The sequence below is a fragment of the Excalfactoria chinensis genome, chromosome 13 (genome assembly GCF_039878825.1).
Source record: "Excalfactoria chinensis isolate bCotChi1 chromosome 13, bCotChi1.hap2, whole genome shotgun sequence".
NCBI classification, from domain to species: Eukaryota; Metazoa; Chordata; class Aves; order Galliformes; family Phasianidae; genus Excalfactoria; species Excalfactoria chinensis.
The window spans coordinates 9,363,888-9,381,550 of record NC_092837.1 but is presented as its reverse complement, the minus strand read 5'-3'; the positions used below and the strand labels follow the sequence as shown (position 1 = coordinate 9,381,550).

The window sequence follows — 17,663 nt, the reverse complement described above, 5'->3', positions numbered from 1 at the left end:
GCCGCCCTGGGAGGGCGCGTCCCGCGGCACGCACGTCCGCCGGCAGCGGCGGCGCAGCGGAGGAGGCCGAGGCCCGGTGGGCTGCGTGTGGCGGCCATGGTGGGCCGCGAGAAGGAGCTCAAGATACGCTTCGTGCCCGGGCGCTGCGAGCTCGTGGAGGTGCGCGGGGCCACCGCGTCGCCCTCCGAGGGCCGCGGGGTTCGGACGGGTGGGGGCCGAGGGGCCGCCTTGGCCGCTGCTGAAGGCTCGGCCGGGCTGTGCGGCGGGGCCGGGACGCGGCGTCGGTCGGTTACGTACCGGCGGGCGCACCGCTACCCGAGCGGCTCCGTTCCGCGGCACCGAACGACGTCCGCGAGTCCCCGAACGGTTACAGACATCCGCGGCCCCTTGGGCGCCTAGCGGGCCCACCTCTATCCCCGCGGAAGCGCTTGGCTTTTACTGCGGGCAGCGCTCGGCGGGTGCAGCCCGGAGCTGGCGGTGTTTGACGTGCGACTTGAGGCGGAGCGGCCGCTGGTACCGAACAGCCCCGCCGGCAGCGCGGGGCGGTGTGGCGGTGGATCCCAGCGGCTCGCTGTTACGGCAGGCCCGCCTTTCTGTGGGGATTGTTGAGCTCTTGTGTTGTCCTGTTGTGGTTCCTTGTGTGGCTTTTGTGCCGGCCGGTCCCGGTTCTCAACTCAAAGCGTGTCTGCTGCTTCTGTAAGTGATACTCTTGTATTTTGGTGATGTCCACAAAGTAACGTTACGTCTCGTAGGTGTTACTTGCCTGTCTCTCCACATCTACATGAAGTTATACATTCGTGTTGGTCACTTTGTGCTAGCTGTTGTGCTTTTAGAACACATTTGACTTCTGGTTTCTGCAGCAGGTCCTTGATGTGGATGAGCACATACCCCCCGTCTGCAGAAGCAGCAGTCATCTCTCCCGTGAGGCTGAAAAGTCCCTAACAGAGAAAGCAATCACCATTTCCTTGTTCCCACTTCTCAGAGGTGCACTTGCAGCCCTGAGGAGCAGTCTGCACACTTCTGTTCTCTGATCAAAATCAACATAAAGATAGAAGTACTTATTTTTTCACACAATTTGTTGTAGTTGGCTGTTTTCCAGATCAGATTTACCCACTTTCACCCAGTACCTACTGGAATAAATCCCTTTTTTGCCCATAACACTGAGGAACATAGGTGCGTGGTGCTGGGAGCCTCACACAGCTGCTTTGGGCTCAGCTGTGCCCATCACAACGCTGCACCTGGCAGGACAGAAACCTTCAGACTCGAAGGGCAAAGGGCAGAGAAATCAGTGCTGCAATCAGCCATAGTGAGCATGTCGTGGGGCTGAAACTGTGAGGATGCTCAGAAGGGACTGGGTTATCAGAACTGCGTTACCAAAAGTATACTCATTTAGCAGTGTCTTTATGTATGGTGCAGTTGGGAAGTCCAAGATTGATGGTTCCTGTACACCTGAGGCTTTCTTTATTGGCATAGAAGCATGTGCTTTCATTTTTGTTCTTAGTAGGATTTTGCTCAACAGTCTGTGTGGAAGGAAAGCATGAAAGGGAATAATGGTTGCACAGGCAGCTGTGAGTCAGTGTTTGCAGTCTTGAGAGCTTGACAGTAGTGGGTAGAGCTGGGGAGAAACAAGCTCTATATGGACCAAGTTATGCGGTCATCCTGAGTACTGAATGTGCTGTGGTTGAAGTAAAGCCTTGCTTGGTTGTACAGATTGAGAGATTAAGTAACCAGATCGCTTTCACCTGCCTTTAATAAGCTAAGACAAGAGGGTGATAGTTTTGGTTTATTTGTTATTAGGCCAATGTGTTCATAAGCAATGAATTACTGTTTTATTTAGTAATATGTACGTTACTCTGGAAGTAATGCCTGCTATTTGATAGAGTAAATTCTCAGCTACAAAGCACTGTTTTTCAGCACTTATCATTATTAGCTATTCATTTTCACTCACATCCACTGTCCGATCTCCATGAATGTTCAGCAAGTGCTGCATAGTGGCACTGGGTGCCATTTTTCTCTGCATGGAGGAATTTAGTATCACACCTTTGCTTCATACACGCTTCCATGTCAGATATCGTTGTGTCAGACTGTCCCTCTGCTGCCATCTGTCACACAGCAACAGAATGTAATGGAATATTGTTGGAAAGGTTCAGCCTCTATGGCCATCCCACTGGCATCTGCTTCTGAGGTCATGGAACAACATAATAAAATAGAAGGCATTACTTTCAGACGTACCCTTGTAAAATTCAAGTCTTCCAGTGCCATGATCACTGTTGCGGCACCAACTGTGGATTATGAATGAGCTTAAAATTCTCACATTTGAGTTTGTCTTCTTTGGATGGTTGTGTGTTTTTTTTTCCCCTCTATTGTGAAAGTACAAGAATTTCCTATTTGAGTTTTGTATTCAGCATCTTCAAGAATATGTTTAACTACTTGACTCTGTACAATATCTGTGCTCCCAGGTGTTTGTTTTCCGTGAGACACTCAATTCAAAACACATCACAGTGAAAGCTCATTAATACAGCAGCACTCCCTGTAGCCTTGCTAACACTTCAAGATGAGAAGCCAATAAATAACAATAGAACACAAAACTTCTCCTGTTCTCCTCTCCTAGGAAGATATTGATATTCCCAGTAGACGAGTTCTGATCACGGGTGCTACGGGACTTCTTGGTAGAGCTGTGTTTAAAGAATTCAATGTAAATAATTGGAATGCGGTTGGCTGTGGATACAGAAGAGCTCAACCTAAATTTGAGCAGGTTAATCTCCTCAACTCTGTTGCAGTTCATGACATTATCCATGATTTTCAGGTGAGTTTCTGGAGTAGACAGGTAAGGTACTTGCCATGGCTCGTTGACAGTGCCGTTCTGATACTGGCCATGTGGCTTTAGTGGGAGTAATGGTTTGGTAGAGCTCTGAAATACGATGTCGTTGTCTTTGCTCTACCTGGAGTGTAGGTCTGCTCTGTAGGTACAAATAATTTTGAGCTTTGTCATCATCACCATAGAGAGAACACAGATGATACATATAGATGTCAGTACACCAGCTCTTGTGGTATAAAGAAAAAGGTAATCGTGAGTTTTAGTGTAGTAAGTAACCAATAACCACATGTCTAGCATGCAGGATGATCGGCATGCTATTTTTCTGTTCTAACTTGCAAGGGGAGTATGTGAAACTTGAAAAACATTATGCAGGGTGCCAGTTTAGAAAATGTCTTTTAACATCCCATTAACAGTCTGTATATGTGAAATAAGGCACGTGAAAATAGCTTATCCAAAAGTAGTTTTAGTAATTTATTTTTTCCTGTAACATGACATGTGAGATATTGCATTTTTCTGTATTTTGCGTTATTTTGCTGTTTAAAAAATAAAAGACAACCTCAGTCTTTCTGTAAGATTGAAGTTACAGGAGGTTGAGATTGTAAAACTTACGATCAGGTTCTCTTGGTGCTTGGATACAAAACCTTGAGGCAGTTTGGTTCTGTTTTGCTTCCTAAGGAAAGCTTGCTTCTCAAAATAATGCTACTTTTACTATTTTCACAACTTAGTGAAATGCCTTTTGTCCTGAGGGAGTTAGGGTCAAACTGCAGTTTCTTCATAATGTTCCTTGTTCTAAATTACTGTTTAATTTCCAGCCTCATGTTATAGTGCATTGTGCGGCTGAGAGACGGCCAGACGTTGTGGAAAGCCAACCAGATGCTGCTTCCCAACTCAACGTGGCTGCTTCAGGGAACTTAGCAAAAGAGGCAGGTAAGGAGGCTGTCTCATGGATTTGGTGCCTTTAGATACTGTATTTACATAGGCAAAAACAAAAATATGAGTTACTCAAAGTTCTGAATGTTATTTCTGCTGCCAGAGTGCAGTTGATCCATGTTCTATTGAGAGTGAAGTATGCGTCTGTATCAGGGGTCAGTGAAAAGACAGAAGGAATGAATGGATCTAGAAGACAAAGTCTTTTGGAAATTTGTTTAAGGGTTTGCTGAGATTTCAAACAAGACATGAATACAAATGGATTACATATAAACATTTGCCTTCCAGCTGGAATTGGAGCATTTCTGATCTACATCAGTACGGACTATGTATTTGATGGAACGAGCCCTCCTTATAAAGAGACTGATGTACCAAATCCCCTGAATTTATATGGTAAAACCAAACTGGAGGGTGAAAAGGCTGTCCTGGAAAATAACGAAGGTAAGAATACACTTGCACATTTTTAATAGAAATTTCCTATTTTGCTTAGTTGTCTGCTAGCTTAATAAATTCCTGTGTCAGGGCTAAAGTTGCAAAGCCATGGAAAATGGGTTTAGAAAGTAGTGTGATCAGGAATCAGTATTCTCACTCATAAGTTGGCTCAGGCTTTTGTTCCTAATTGTGCTGGGCTCCATGCAGCTTCCCAGTTCTCTGCTGGTGGATGTTTGCAAGAGTTTGTCTATTAAAAATCACCTGATCTTTCTCAAGAAAATTAAAACAGATCATTAATATGTTGTAACTGTACCATACAGTGTATAGCAGCTGATACCCAGTGGGACTCATTGCACTTGTTCTAAATGGATATTTACTTACAGGGGAAAACCTGATTCAAGTTTTTTTGTTTTAGCCTTCTTAAATGATCTCCTGTTTTGCTGCAGTGGGTTGCAGCAGTTCTGTTAGAAGAAAAAACTTGTAAAGATACTGGGAAGGAGAATTTATGTATATTTGTATGTATTTACGTATTTGTTGAGTGAACAAATGACTGCTTCTAGAGCAGCAGCAAATCAGTGTCATGGTTGTTATATTCTTTTTGTTTAAGTTGTTTTTTTCTGTTTTTAACGACCTAAAGCAATAATACCTGCATTAGTTTTAATCAGTTTGTCTTAATCTCCTAGGATTCTTCCTCAAAAGTTCTTAAGTATTTCTGAGATATTCGTGTGATGTGTTCCATTACTCCATCATTAAATGTCCTTGTCTTTGTACTTGTTTACTGTTAATTTTGTTTCTCAATTCACTGTTTGACATCTCATGCTCTTATGAAGGTGTTTTGTCAATCTGTTCCTAATATGTAAAATTTTTAATCACTTCCAACATTTCTGCCTTTTTGTGGCATATAATATCCTGAATATTCTCCTTTTATGCAGGGGATTTCTGTATGCTGGGTGACGTATATCTGTCTGTGGTGGATGCTTGAAATACAGGGACTGGTGGGAGTTTGTGTTCCTGTTTTTACCCTGAGGCAATGTGCAATAACTACAGCTTCTTTTTGTTTTTTTAAGAACTTTTCTTTCTAATCCAAATGGACTTCCTAGTTTCTTTTGCAGTGTTAATGTAAGCTTGTTAACACTGAAAAAAAGTCAGTGGCATAAATGAAGATCGGTCTGTATAAATTTGGTGTTCATAAACAGTGCTTTAAGGAAGCAACGTTCAGAATCATATTCTGAGTACAAACACATTCATTGCTTTTTGTTTCCTATTTGTATATGTTTACTATCACCGACAGATTTCTTAACACATCCAAAACATCTTTTGGGTTATTCTACAACATTAGAGCCTATTTGTAGCCCCATTAATACTCTTCATAATATTGTGTCTTTTAGGTGCTGCGGTACTTAGGATTCCTGTTTTGTATGGAGAGGTGGAAAGACTGGAGGAAAGTGCTGTGACTGTTATGTTTGATAAAGTGCAGTTCAGTAATAAATCTGCCAACATGGACCACTGGCAACAAAGATTTCCTACAAATGTGAAGGATGTAGCAGTTGTTTGCAGACAACTTGCAGAAAAAAGAATGCTGGTAAGAATTTTGAGAAAAACTGGGGTAAAATCAAATCAGCTCTTAATGAACAACTGAAAACTACTTCTAACCTGCATTATTCTTTGTATTTCTGGAACAGTGGGAGGGAGAAAAGTGCTATCTGTAAGACTGAAGCGTCTGCTTTACATGACAGTGTGCAAGTGTTCTGATGTTTGAAACAGAAGTGGGCAAAGGGACAGGAAGATCCTTCCAAACATTGTCATGTTTCTTCTAGTACAAAGACAGGAACTACAAATGCATAACCTTTTGTAACGTGCCTTCTACAGATGGCCATGTTAGACTGAAGAAAGCAGTTGAAAGTAATTTCAAAGTTGCTGCTGATCATTGTATTTAAGAACATTGAGATGACAAAAGATAAACTGCTGGGGCAAAGTACTTCATGTTTATGCTGCAGAATACAAGCTGTTTTCATGAAGTTTGGTCTAATAAATGCAACACTGATTTTCGGTGTCAGTCCCTAGTCAGGTGTTTCTCTGGAGGCAAATTGTTCTCAGAACATCACTGAGGTGCTGTAATGTGCCTGTCTGCATGAGATCATGCTGTAAGCTTATTCTGCACAGTTTTTACATGGGAATTAGTCTGAAGGCTGGCTGCTTTATTTTCACTCGTGCTTCCTGTTTTCTATTAGGACCCCTCCATAAAAGGAACGTTTCATTGGTCTGGCAATGAGCAGATGACTAAGTATGAAATGGCGTGTGCCATTGCAGATGCATTCAACCTTCCCAGCAGCCACTTGAGACCAGTAAGTGATACACTGTTAAACCTGTAGAAAGATGGAAGAGTTTTACCTTTTCACACAGTAGGTTTGGGTCTCACACTGGCTCCATGAGTAAACTTCCTCTTCAGGACAGTCTGTATGAGTATTCCTAGCACAGAAGTTGCATTGCTGATTGTGCTGCTTGGACTGATGGATTGCCAGAATTACCCAGTCAGAAACCATTTTCTCCATCTGTGATGCAGTATTATTTCTGCAAAACAGTTCCCCTTAGTAATAAGCAAATCCACAGTTTATGTTCTGTTTCTTTAAAAAAAGAAAAAAGGTTGACAGAACATTGTCTTGGGGACAGGAATCTGAAAGGACTTGTCAGCTTTATTTCTGAATCCAGGCACTTAAAAACGTACTCATTTTTCCTTTGCTTAAAAAATAATTCTGCAGTTGTGTTGGCATTCAAAAATAAGACTGTTCTGAAAGAAGTACTGATTAGGATTTAATGTACAAGTAAGGATAAAAAAATATATTCCAAGGGTTGTGAATTAGTAGCAGCTGGAACTGAAATGTGACTTAGAAGATGGAGAGAAACTCTTACTAACTCTTTCTCTTCAAGTATACGAATGAAGACAGGGCTCTGTCAACATTTTTGGTCATCTTTTTTACCTTGTAACTGCAGTCATATGACAAAAATAGGAATAAAACGTAGAAGGGCATAGATGGCAATAGGGATTTGAGAAATGTCACAACTCAAGACACTTCACATCACTCTGCCTGACGTCTCCTGTGCTGAAATGAAGAAAAACAATACAGGGGAACTTACCTGAATAAAAAGCTTCTAAATGCATATATATATATATATATGAGAATAAATACTCATTTTTTTGCCATTTCTACTTGTCTGATGGATGTTCTTTTTTGTATTAATTCTTTTGTTAGATTACTGATTGTCCAGTTGTGGGCGCTCTTCGGCCAAGGAACGCTCAGCTTGACTGCTCCAAGTTGGAGATGCTGGGGATAGGTCAGAGAACACCATTTCGAGCTGGAATCAAAGAATCACTTTGGCCTTTCCTTGTTGACAAGAGATGGAGGCAGACTGTCTTCCATTAGTTTGTAACTTTTTTAGTAAAAGTATGCTATGTGGCACTTTTTTAAAAGAAAAAAAAATAGTTTTGTATGAGTGTTCTTAGATTGTGACACTTAAGAGTTTTCATTTAATCAGGTAAATGTGTGGTCTTGCACTAGTAAAATCGTTAGCCTAAAAACGTTCAGTGACAAACACTGAGTCTGTATGACACCACAGATCCTTCCTTCCATTCGTACCAGTGCAACTTAAGTCTTTTATAGCAGGTTGTGGTTCTTAGTAGTCAGTACCTTTTGATGCTAAGAATGACTCAGATGACTTGTAGACTTCTTTTTGGCTGAAACATGCTGTTGATGCTTCGGGTCTGTGCCATCATTGTATATACCATTTCACTTCATTGAAAGACGTGGTCAGTTACTTCATCACCAAAAATCTGGGTTAGTTGTTTTTAATTTCTGAAGTTGTTGTTACTATGAAGTTAAATTGAAACGGGAATTGTAAAATGTTGTTTTGCTTGAGCTTGAATCAAAATGTTTTTTAAAGAAAGTGAAACTTTATTTTTGCAATTATCAAGTGTACTTTTTAAGCTTGAAATATTTTCAGAGTGTTCTGTAATTTAATGCCTGCAGCTTCATATTTGTATGGCAAATTCTCTGCACTTGGTTTAATGATCACTTAAAGCTAGAATAGGGTGAGGAGAATTAGTTTTGACCTTTATTTTGGGGCGGGTATTGGAGGTTATTTCTTTGTTTTGATATCTTCATCTTTCTCTTCTGCGTAGTATATGGGATTGGTGAAATTATTTGTAGGAAGATGTCACTAGTAAGTACATGTGAGAGGAGAGGAAAGGTATTTCGAGAGTTTATAGCACTCCAGCTTCTTTTGCACAGACTCACATCTTGCACTGATGCAGCTTGTTCTGGAACAGCAAAGTGCGTATGTTAAATGTTTGCACTGTGATGTAACCACAGTAGTCTAATATAACCAAACCTTGAATCTGCTTATATTCAGTCCTTGAAAGTGAACTCAGTAGCTACTTAAAAGTAGAGGAAGAACATGGTTTGTAAAAGTTAGCTTCCTTAAACAACGGAAATGCTCTGAGGTTGCCAGCAGAACAGTAGCAAAATACGGAAAAGCTGCATTTTTATGATAATTGATTGTTCTGAGATTGAAATGAAGAGTGGGTGAGGGGAGAAGGTGTTCATCTTTAATAAAATATATCTGGGGGGATAAAGGGTGGGACAAAAACAGACCAAATCGTACAAAGGTCAGCTTTACGTTCAGTTCTTTAATTTTCAACTGCCATTTGTATGCTAAGAGTTCATTATCCTGGTTTGTTTTCAATCTGAAGTCCTGATGTACACCTGGTAACCTGTTTCCAAAGTGACAATAAATATATATTGCAGCATGAGAAACGTTTGCCAATTCTTTGTTTTCTCCCAATATTTGTTTGTTGGAAGTCATAAATACTTCAAATTCCTGCCAACTTCAAGTGATTGTTCAAAGTACAGCATTAGAAGGTCAGCCCTGCTTGAGTATTTATATGCATTGTAGCAGAAGTCTCGGTGATGAAATCTCCAATGGCTTTTGTAGGCAGCTGCGTTTTCATGCCCAACAGGTTTATAGAACAGATTGTTGTAGGTTTTGGTTTTGTTAAGGTTTTTGTTTGTTTGAAAGAAGGTTCTGACAACTTTCTTGCATCCAAATTTCCCAATTCACGATGCACCAAGGATTTTGCAAACAGATTACAAAAGCAACAAAAAGAAGTAAATAAATTAACCAAACTTTATTGGATTTTGGAGTTCCAGCTTCTGTTATATGCTAAATATATTATATTTTCTGATTAATGCTGAAAAATAAAATTGATGCTCTAACTCCATGTAGGCACTTTGCTCTGTTACTTTGGAACCCACTGTTGATGAGGTGTAAGTGAAATGGGAAAATCAGATTATATATGGAATCCTTTTGGTCACTAAGAGCCAAGTTCTTGAGGTCATACATGAAAACCTCTTAAACGCAATTTCAGCTCAAAATAATCTTTTAGCTCTTCTCGTCTTTTCCTGTATAAAGGTTTCAAGTGAAGCTAGATGGTCAGAAGCTCGTGATTTGTCTCATCAAAGAGAAGGAAAGGTAAGATACAAAATGTCACACTGGTGTTTTTGTGATCCTCTGTCTGCTGCCTGGAAGCGGATCTGGCCAAGTGATCAATGCAGCTGTCAGCTCCATGTGAGATTACCATAGCTGAAGGAAGGCAGGAGCAATGTTCTCGTAAGTACTGCAACCTTGTGCAAAGGAGATACCCAGTCTCCCCACTAGGAAGATTTAGAACTAGTTGCTCTGTACTCCCCTCTAAGCTAAAACGCATTTGTAAAGCTACAGTTGGCTTAGCGTGTAACCATGCCAGTACCTTACCTTTTCCATACCTGTCATCTACCTTATAGCAAATGCATTTAAAAGGCTGCTATGAAACACAGGGACTGCAACTGAAGAAGAAGGGATGGGAAATGTAATATGTGTATTTTACAGTGAGAAAAATACCACTCAGCATCTCAGATTCTGCAGAACAGAAGCTGCTTAGAAGGTGTGCTCTGTGTAGACAGCATGACTGCAGCAGGCTAACTCTTGCTCCAGCCCACTCTACCTTTAGGTCCCACATCCTTGCAGGAGCTCTGTGGCAACCTGTTTGCATGGCATCTTCCAGAGCAGGGAAAAGAGCAGGACAAGCAGTTGGTGGGGTGTGAGAGCAGGCGTGGATGCTTCTTTCTGTGCATCTGAACCCAGGGGCTGGGAGGACTGGCAGCAGAGAGAAGCTGCAGTTGCAGTTGTGAGGTGTTCTCTGGGTACACTGATGGCAGGAGCCCAAACCTCAAAACAGTGTTTCATTTTGCATTGGAGTTTTATTCTCTTCGGTTCTATACAAATTTCTATCCAATTTACTTCCTAAATGAGAAGAGAAAACATACTAGCAGAGTGAACTGTAACAGGCAGTGCATACCTGTCAGACACACTTAATTTCCAGTGATACCAGTCAGTTCTGACCTACATTTTACTTAGGATGATTTACACTATCTCACTAGTGACTTAAATTAGCTGAGATTTTAACAGTCCCTTTCCCAGATGCTCTATAATTAAATCATGTCTAGATTTTTATGTTTTTCCTTCTTTCCTTTCTTTCTCTCTTTCCTTCTTCTTTCTTTCCTTCTTTCTTTCTTTCAGATGTAGGACAATTTTACTTAAACTGTGTTTGGGTTTAACATTTTAACTTTGCAGTCCATCGTTCTCACATATAAAAATCCTTGAGCATCTTAGGGATTATGGTGTAACGGGAGCTTAGATAAACAGCATAATAAGACAGAAATGTATAGCCTGATACAGTATACCCTGTTTTTGATGAGATTTTGGAGTTTAGAGATAAATTAAATTGTAAGCTTAGCACTGCCTCAAGGGACCTTGAGTTGCAGCCTTGGGCTCAGAGAACTTGTGGCATTGCAGTGCTGTTTGTTTACTTTTTAACTTGTATTTGCCTGAATTCGTATTTAATTAAAACCTTAGAGAAATGGTACTTCTGTATGAGTTGGTATTTTTTTATAACCCGTAAAAGGGCTCTCAAGGAGGATTGGCTGTTTTGTGACACTGGCTTCCAAAATAATGACTGCTGTGTAATGTTATAGGGCATTTGCGAGCATGAAAAATTGTCCTTAGTAGTTATGTAAAAAGAAGTGTGTAAACAGCAGGGCATAGGAATTACATGAACAAAACTATCACAGGAAAGATTTCTGCCTCTGCTTACTGTTCCATTGATTTCTGTAGGGTTCCTTACCATGCTTATATTTAAGTACATATCAATGCTTCAGAGCGTCTTGACGGGAAAATAAACATACAGATTTTCTCCTGGTATGCATCGTAAGTGTAGTTTGACAGTATTCTGTTGGAGTCACTGTAATGTAACCGGAATGGAGCAGTTAAGTTCCAAATCCTTTTATTGCTGTCTAGGAACTGATAGTGATAGAAGTGAGTATAAATACAGGAGGATGGACCCAATCAGACCTCAGAAGTCGCTGTTTGTACCCCAGCATCAGTGACTATATGAAATTTAGCATGAACAAATAAGAAGTGCTGCACCTGGGAAGGAAAAGCCCTTTTCAGTTGATCTGGGATGAGTAGCAGCTCTGCAGGAAGGACCCTGAGTTCCTGGAGGACAGCAAGATAGCTGTTGAATAAGAGACGATGGACATAAACTGGAACATGTGCAGCTCAGGCTGAAAAGCCTTTCACAGTATGAGGACAGGGAATCACTGGAAGAGGTTGCCCAGAGAGGCTGTGCAGTTCTTGAAGGTTTTCACTGAATAAAGCCACCAGGCATTACCTCAAGGCTGACCCTGCTTTGAGCAGGAGATTAGATTAAAGGCCTCTGTGGTCCCTTCTGACCCAAATTACCCTATGATCCTATGACAAAAAAGGATTAAAGGAAGCATGAAAATGCAGAAAGAAGTGAAACATATTTATAAGCAGCAAAAGGCTGCTGGGAACACTGTAAGAAAGGATGAAGATGTATGATGCTGATGCTGCAAGTAGTCTAAATGAATTTCTTTGGCCCATTATTCATGAGACAGACTGAAGGTCAAATTCTGGAAAGCGGACTAAGTGAGATGTTAAAAGGTTTTATGATTATGCTGGAGCAGACAGGCAATTAGAAGTATTAAAAGCTGACAAGGCACAAGGTCAAGATGAATTATACATTTTGGTATTCTAGCAGGAGTGGGAAGAGGAATATTTTGAGTAGCTCATCCCTTGGAACAGTGGTGCTTCAAAAGCTGGGTGTAGGTCTGAAGTACTGAAGATGAAGAAATGTGCCCTTGTATACAAAGAGGCTTTTTTTTGCCAAAATTCAGTTTCCACAGGAAGGCAGCAGTGAAAGAGTTTTAAAAGGAGAAAAAAAATGTCCAAATGAAAATAACAACACCAACAAAATGGCTTTTTTTTTTTTTTTTTTTTTTTTTTTTTCTGTGTGACATTCTACATATTTCCTCAAAATAGCCACTCTAGATTGTAAATAAATGGTCTTGCAAAACAGTTCTACTATCCCTTGTGACAACAGACAATACAGGCACACATAGCAGAGCAGGAGAAAGCAGCAGGTATTTTTTTTTTCATCCTTTCCCAAGTGCCTGAGCATTGGAGAGGCTTTATGAAGAGCTACTTGATTCACACAGGCGAAGCAGAAGCTTCAGATTTTCTCCCTGAGGATGTAAAGCATTGCAGCTTCCTGACTATGGGGGAATACATTTTCATTGATTGTCTAAAGAAAAATAAACAAGTTCTGTGCCTGGCTGTTTCAGGTCATAGTTAGCTCCAATATAAATGCAAGTGTGTTCACTGATAACAGTGATACACAAACAACACATACTGAGAAAAGAAGAAAAAGCATAAGGAGACACAATGAAAGTACAAGATAATTAGTGTCTATAAATGAAGTCTTCTATCAGAAAACAAGTTAAATAACATTAGCATAAATGAAGATATGCTTAATTCCATATCCCAAATATCAACATTTGTAATATTCATCAGTCTTTCCATGTAAACCAGATGTAAATAACAATACTGTAAGAGAATACCTCTGCCTTGAAGAGATACTGAGATTTAAGCAGTCTTTAACACCTTATGCAAATCACTTTTGCAAAGGCTTTCAGGGCACTATGGGAGCTGAGCACTGAGCAGAGCAGGTAAATCCTATCATACATTCTGAGTCTCTAACCATCCCGCAACAGGCAGCACTTGGCTCATTTACTCCAGTTCTAAGTGTACTCTTAATTTCAGCTTGAAGTTCAAAGGCTCAAAAGGAATATCATGCATCCAATCAGTGTGAACTGAATGCATAATACTAACATGAACATTTATTTGTACTTTTTGATGGACCCTCTCTTCTTTGTTTGTTCACTGCAATTAAGTGGGGAGCTTTGCACAATGTCCTCCTCCCTCCTGCTGAGAACTGTTCCAGTTTATTCTATCATGAGAAAATAGATGATTCATCAAACTGAGACCACAGGGGCATTCTTGCTAAGTGTCTGTATATCCCACCAACCAGGAGGCATTATTTCAGAAGGTCAATGATAAACTAAGGCAGAGAAAGGAAACAAGTTTGAAACACAAAGTTCCAACCAAATCCCTGGCAGCACTGGTGCTGGGCCTTCACTGTCTGCACAGAGTGAAGGACTTGTTTCCTCCTCTCTCTGGGGCAATGTGTGTGGAGTTGGGTGAAAGTGCAGCAAAATATTACTGTCTGTAACAGGCATTTAGCTTGGAAGGTTTTCTTTCTTGAGGCCGAGTGGTGGCCATTTTGACTTGCTTTTTAAAAAGTGTGTATTTCACTGATAATTTATTAAAGGACAAAGCAGAGCATTAGGCATCTAAAATGAGCAGGATGACTGGAAGAAGATTGAGAACACTGCAGGCCTGTAAATCTGATCTCAGTGGCAGCAAATACAAGGAGAGCAATTATGCAAACAGAACATTTAGATGTATGTAATTGCTTAAGGGGTAGTCAGCATGGATCCTGGAAAAGAAGATTAGGGAAGATAGATGTGCCTGGTGGCTCTGAGTAGGCAGGACAGAGAGAGTGGTATCATTTATCTGGATTATGGGGAGGGAGGGGAAAAGTTCTTAATCCTACACAGCCCAAACGATGATTCATTTTTTTTCAAAGTCTATAAACATAGCTTGGGAAAAGACAGCCCTTGGACTTGATTACAGCAGGTAGAAACAACATGCATAAATATCCTGTAATGTTTCTACTACAGAAATTCTCTACCTGATTTTCAGAGACTGTTTAACAGGCCCCTGAGGCTTTGTATTTCTCTCAATTACTTATAAGTAACCCCTACTGACTCCAGTACTGTCCTAATGTAACCCGAGTCACTGCAGCAGTTCCTATAGCAGAGGCTTGGTCCTGTGCTCTCTTCAAGAGTACCTACTTTCACAGAATTAAGGTGTAGAGGAAGGGCTCTAAGCTGGCATCGAGGCCCCCGGTGTTGATTACATCAGCCATTTTAGGATGTGGCGGAACAAGCACTGTGTTGTGTTAACTCAAGAATGGAAGCCATTGGAGCTAGGACCTCTCTGGGCTTCAATCTTCAGTTTCATTGCCATCTCCAGCAGCCACGTTTACAATCTTGCTTTTGTTCTACGTGAAAAAATTTAGTCCCAGACTGTAGCTTGGGACTGAACAGGGACATTTCATAACCCTGAGCGCTGTGGCAGGGAGGGAAAACTCTTCCCACAGTGGGCCTGTATTTTCAGCCACACTTTATTCAGCCTCCAGCCAAAGCATGAGGCATCATGGCGGCAGTGCAGGACTCCTCACAGAGCTCCCTATGGCCACACACCAGCAGCTTACAACTGAAACAACTTCAGATCTCCATGTAGATTCTGCACCAATGGTTCCTTCTGACTTCTCTCCTAAGTGGTAAGATGAACCAAGATGTGAAGCTTTGTGCTGTTGCTGTGCACTGTGCTGAGGTAACCTCTGTGGCTCCTGAGGCCCTCAATGATTCTGTGGGGATCGAGCCGCTCCACAAAGCATAGCTTGGCAGTCATCCGTTTTTTTTGTGCTAGAATGTCATCATGCTCTGCTTACCCCCTCTAGTTCCATTTATTTTCATCTTATGTGCAAAAAAGAATAATATTTCTCAAGACATTTAAATTAGGTTTGAGGCCTTTCGCTGTGTGTTCACTGTGCTCCCTGTGTACAAAGTGTGTGCACAAAGGTTCTTCATGCTACAGATGATGTGCAAGGAAACTGAACTTTGGAGGTGGCAGATACACTCCTCAAGGGCACATCCTTGATTTAAGACTCTTTATTTGCTTTATTTTGTACTGGGAAATGGTTACAGGATGCAGAGGTATGAAATCCCGCTTCAGGTGGTAGAGCATGGGGGAACTAATATTCCTCTTGGCCTTGTTCTGTGAGGTAAAGCAACTATCATCTCAGAACCTACAAAAACAATGGCAATCGCTTAAACATGCCTTTTCTCGTGACCAAGGGAACAAATAATGCAAGATAGGCTTCTAGGCATGTGCTAAATAATGTAGTGAGCAGGTGAGAATGATATGTGCAGCCTGTGAGCTACAGGTGGGATTTGTGTGAAGCAAGCCTTTTCAGGCCAAACAAGCTACAGCTGATGGTGTAGGAAGTTTATAAGTTTGTTCTAGCATAGAGAAGTTCTACGGAGAAGTTTTTCTCATGTTCTAGCAGCGAAACGATCAAGAAAACATTTGGGAATGGTCCTGCATTTTCAGAAAGGAACCCTTTGCTTCTGGAGGTGTTTCTCTGCAGCGCTGCCACTAGAGGTCTGTATCGCCCCGTTTTACTGTTGCTCTGCTTTATCGGCTGTACCAGAACAGGTGGCACATTTGTTCGACTTCATTGAGTGTATTTTTCCTTTATTGAAGCGTGAGGGAATTTGATGTTTGCAGGTAGAAGTAGGTAGGTAGTTAAAAATTTATAATGTTTATTATTTCTTTGTGCATTTTTATTGATGGGGGCTGCAAAGTAGTTGATTTATCTCCATCAGTTTGATGGACACATGCTAATGTCACAAGTAGGACATTCATTTTGTCTCTGATGTAACACTTGAAAAATAGATGATATTTAGTTGGAAATGTCACTGAAGTAATGTGCACACATCAATTCCTTGATGCTGCCTGTCACTTAAGATTACAGTTGCATTTTTCTACAGGGACGTTAGAATGGCTGGAGGCAACACGATTATTTTGGGGTATGTGCATGTGTAGAAACGTGTCTTGTGGTTCTTTTTGTGTGTAGTAGCTGAGAAGTGGCCTAAAATCTGAATGTTTGGGTGACTTCAAGCATTTGTTGTATTTTATTTTTCTCGACTGATAAAAAGAAATTTCAGATAGCAATTGGTTCAGGCTATTTAGTGTAACACAAGAAGAGATTTTGGGTTGAAGGAAGAACGCTACATGGGGTTAGGGTTTTTTTCAAGTTAATATTTAGAAAATGCTTAGTACTGTTTTAATAGTACAAAACAGAAGAGTATTATGTGAAATGTTCTTTTCCTTCATTACAATGATGCAAATATATCAACAGAGGAGTAAGGACTAAAGCACAGGAACCTTCTTATTCTGCTTCTTGACACCCTGGAAATAGAAGTTTTTCATTCTTTCTTACTACAGAAGATTGCATAAGCACTGAGAAAAATTCACCTCGTCCTGAAATGCACTTTTGACCCCTTGTCTTTGACCCTGACACATATTCTTGCATCAGCAATAAAACCCTGGCAGTTCTGTTTGGTTCAGTAAAAGGCAAGTTTGCAGAGAGAGACAGGAAATCCATTCCTGCTCTGTAGATTTATCACAAAAATGCCTAAAGCAAACAGCAAAGTAAGTTTGCTTTATTGGAGACAAACTCACACCTTTGCTCTTTCAAAGACCCTGTTTACAAGTTAAAACCATGGCTCAGTCTGACTTTCTTCTTAAGCTCCCAATCTGTAGATGCTGCCTGAAGGCACATACAGAGGGAAGAAATCGGAAGATACCCTGCTGCTATCGTGGTCTAGCAAAAGTGCTTGATGTTCTGAATATAGAATGATTGTGTTTCAATAGTCTGAAAACCTGGTGAGGTGAAGCTGAAATAATGGCATGTGTGCTGTCACCAGCAAAATTTGATAGTTGTGCCTAGGAAAAGTCCAACTGAAGTTATCCAGACCAATACAAATCTTTCCAATATAAACATGCTTTCCCAGTAAGCCTATTAATGGACTGTATCATAGGAAGATTTCAAAAAGGCCAGTCCTCAAAGGCTCTGCCTGCACTTGGAATAGATTTGTGTTTGAAAAAGGTGTTGAGGCATAGTTTGAGTTCAGCTCTTGCTGCTCTATTCTGACAATGGTTTGGCAGCTTGGTAAGAGCTTGGCTGAGATGTTAGGTGTTATTTTCTTGGTGTAGGGGCAGGAGAGTTTTACTTCTGTTATGATTAACAAACAAAAAAGACAGCACACAAAACAACACTTCTGGCTGGTACAGGTGCTTTGAATTTTTCTTAATATGGTTGGTTTTGTGCTAAACATTATTC

General features: G+C 40.8%; 1 protein-coding gene across 1 annotated transcript; it reads left to right on the top strand.

Annotated features, from left to right (window-relative positions):
• Positions 1 to 8,780, top strand: MAT2B (methionine adenosyltransferase 2 non-catalytic beta subunit). Its single transcript, XM_072348609.1, has 7 exons — positions 1 to 159; positions 2,612 to 2,806; positions 3,631 to 3,745; positions 4,034 to 4,186; positions 5,566 to 5,759; positions 6,409 to 6,522; positions 7,429 to 8,780. The coding sequence occupies exons 1-7, from the start codon at positions 97 to 99 to the stop codon at positions 7,597 to 7,599; spliced, it is 1,005 nt and encodes a 334-aa protein (XP_072204710.1). The 5' UTR covers positions 1 to 96; the 3' UTR covers positions 7,600 to 8,780.
• Positions 8,781 to 17,663: the final 8,883 nt, after the last annotated feature.

What these genes read in the sequence shown, in the direction of transcription:
- MAT2B (XM_072348609.1), top strand. Translation starts at nt 97, where the DNA reads ATGGTGGGCCGCGAGAAGGAGCTCAAGATACGCTTCGTGCCCGGGCGC. An exon ending in GGCGCTGCGAGCTCGTGGAG is followed by an intron (nt 160 to 2,611) that starts GTGCGCGGGGCC and finishes CTCCTCTCCTAG; the next exon opens with GAAGATATTGATATTCCCAG. An exon ending in CCAGCAGCCACTTGAGACCA is followed by an intron (nt 6,523 to 7,428) that starts GTAAGTGATACA and finishes TTCTTTTGTTAG; the next exon opens with ATTACTGATTGTCCAGTTGT.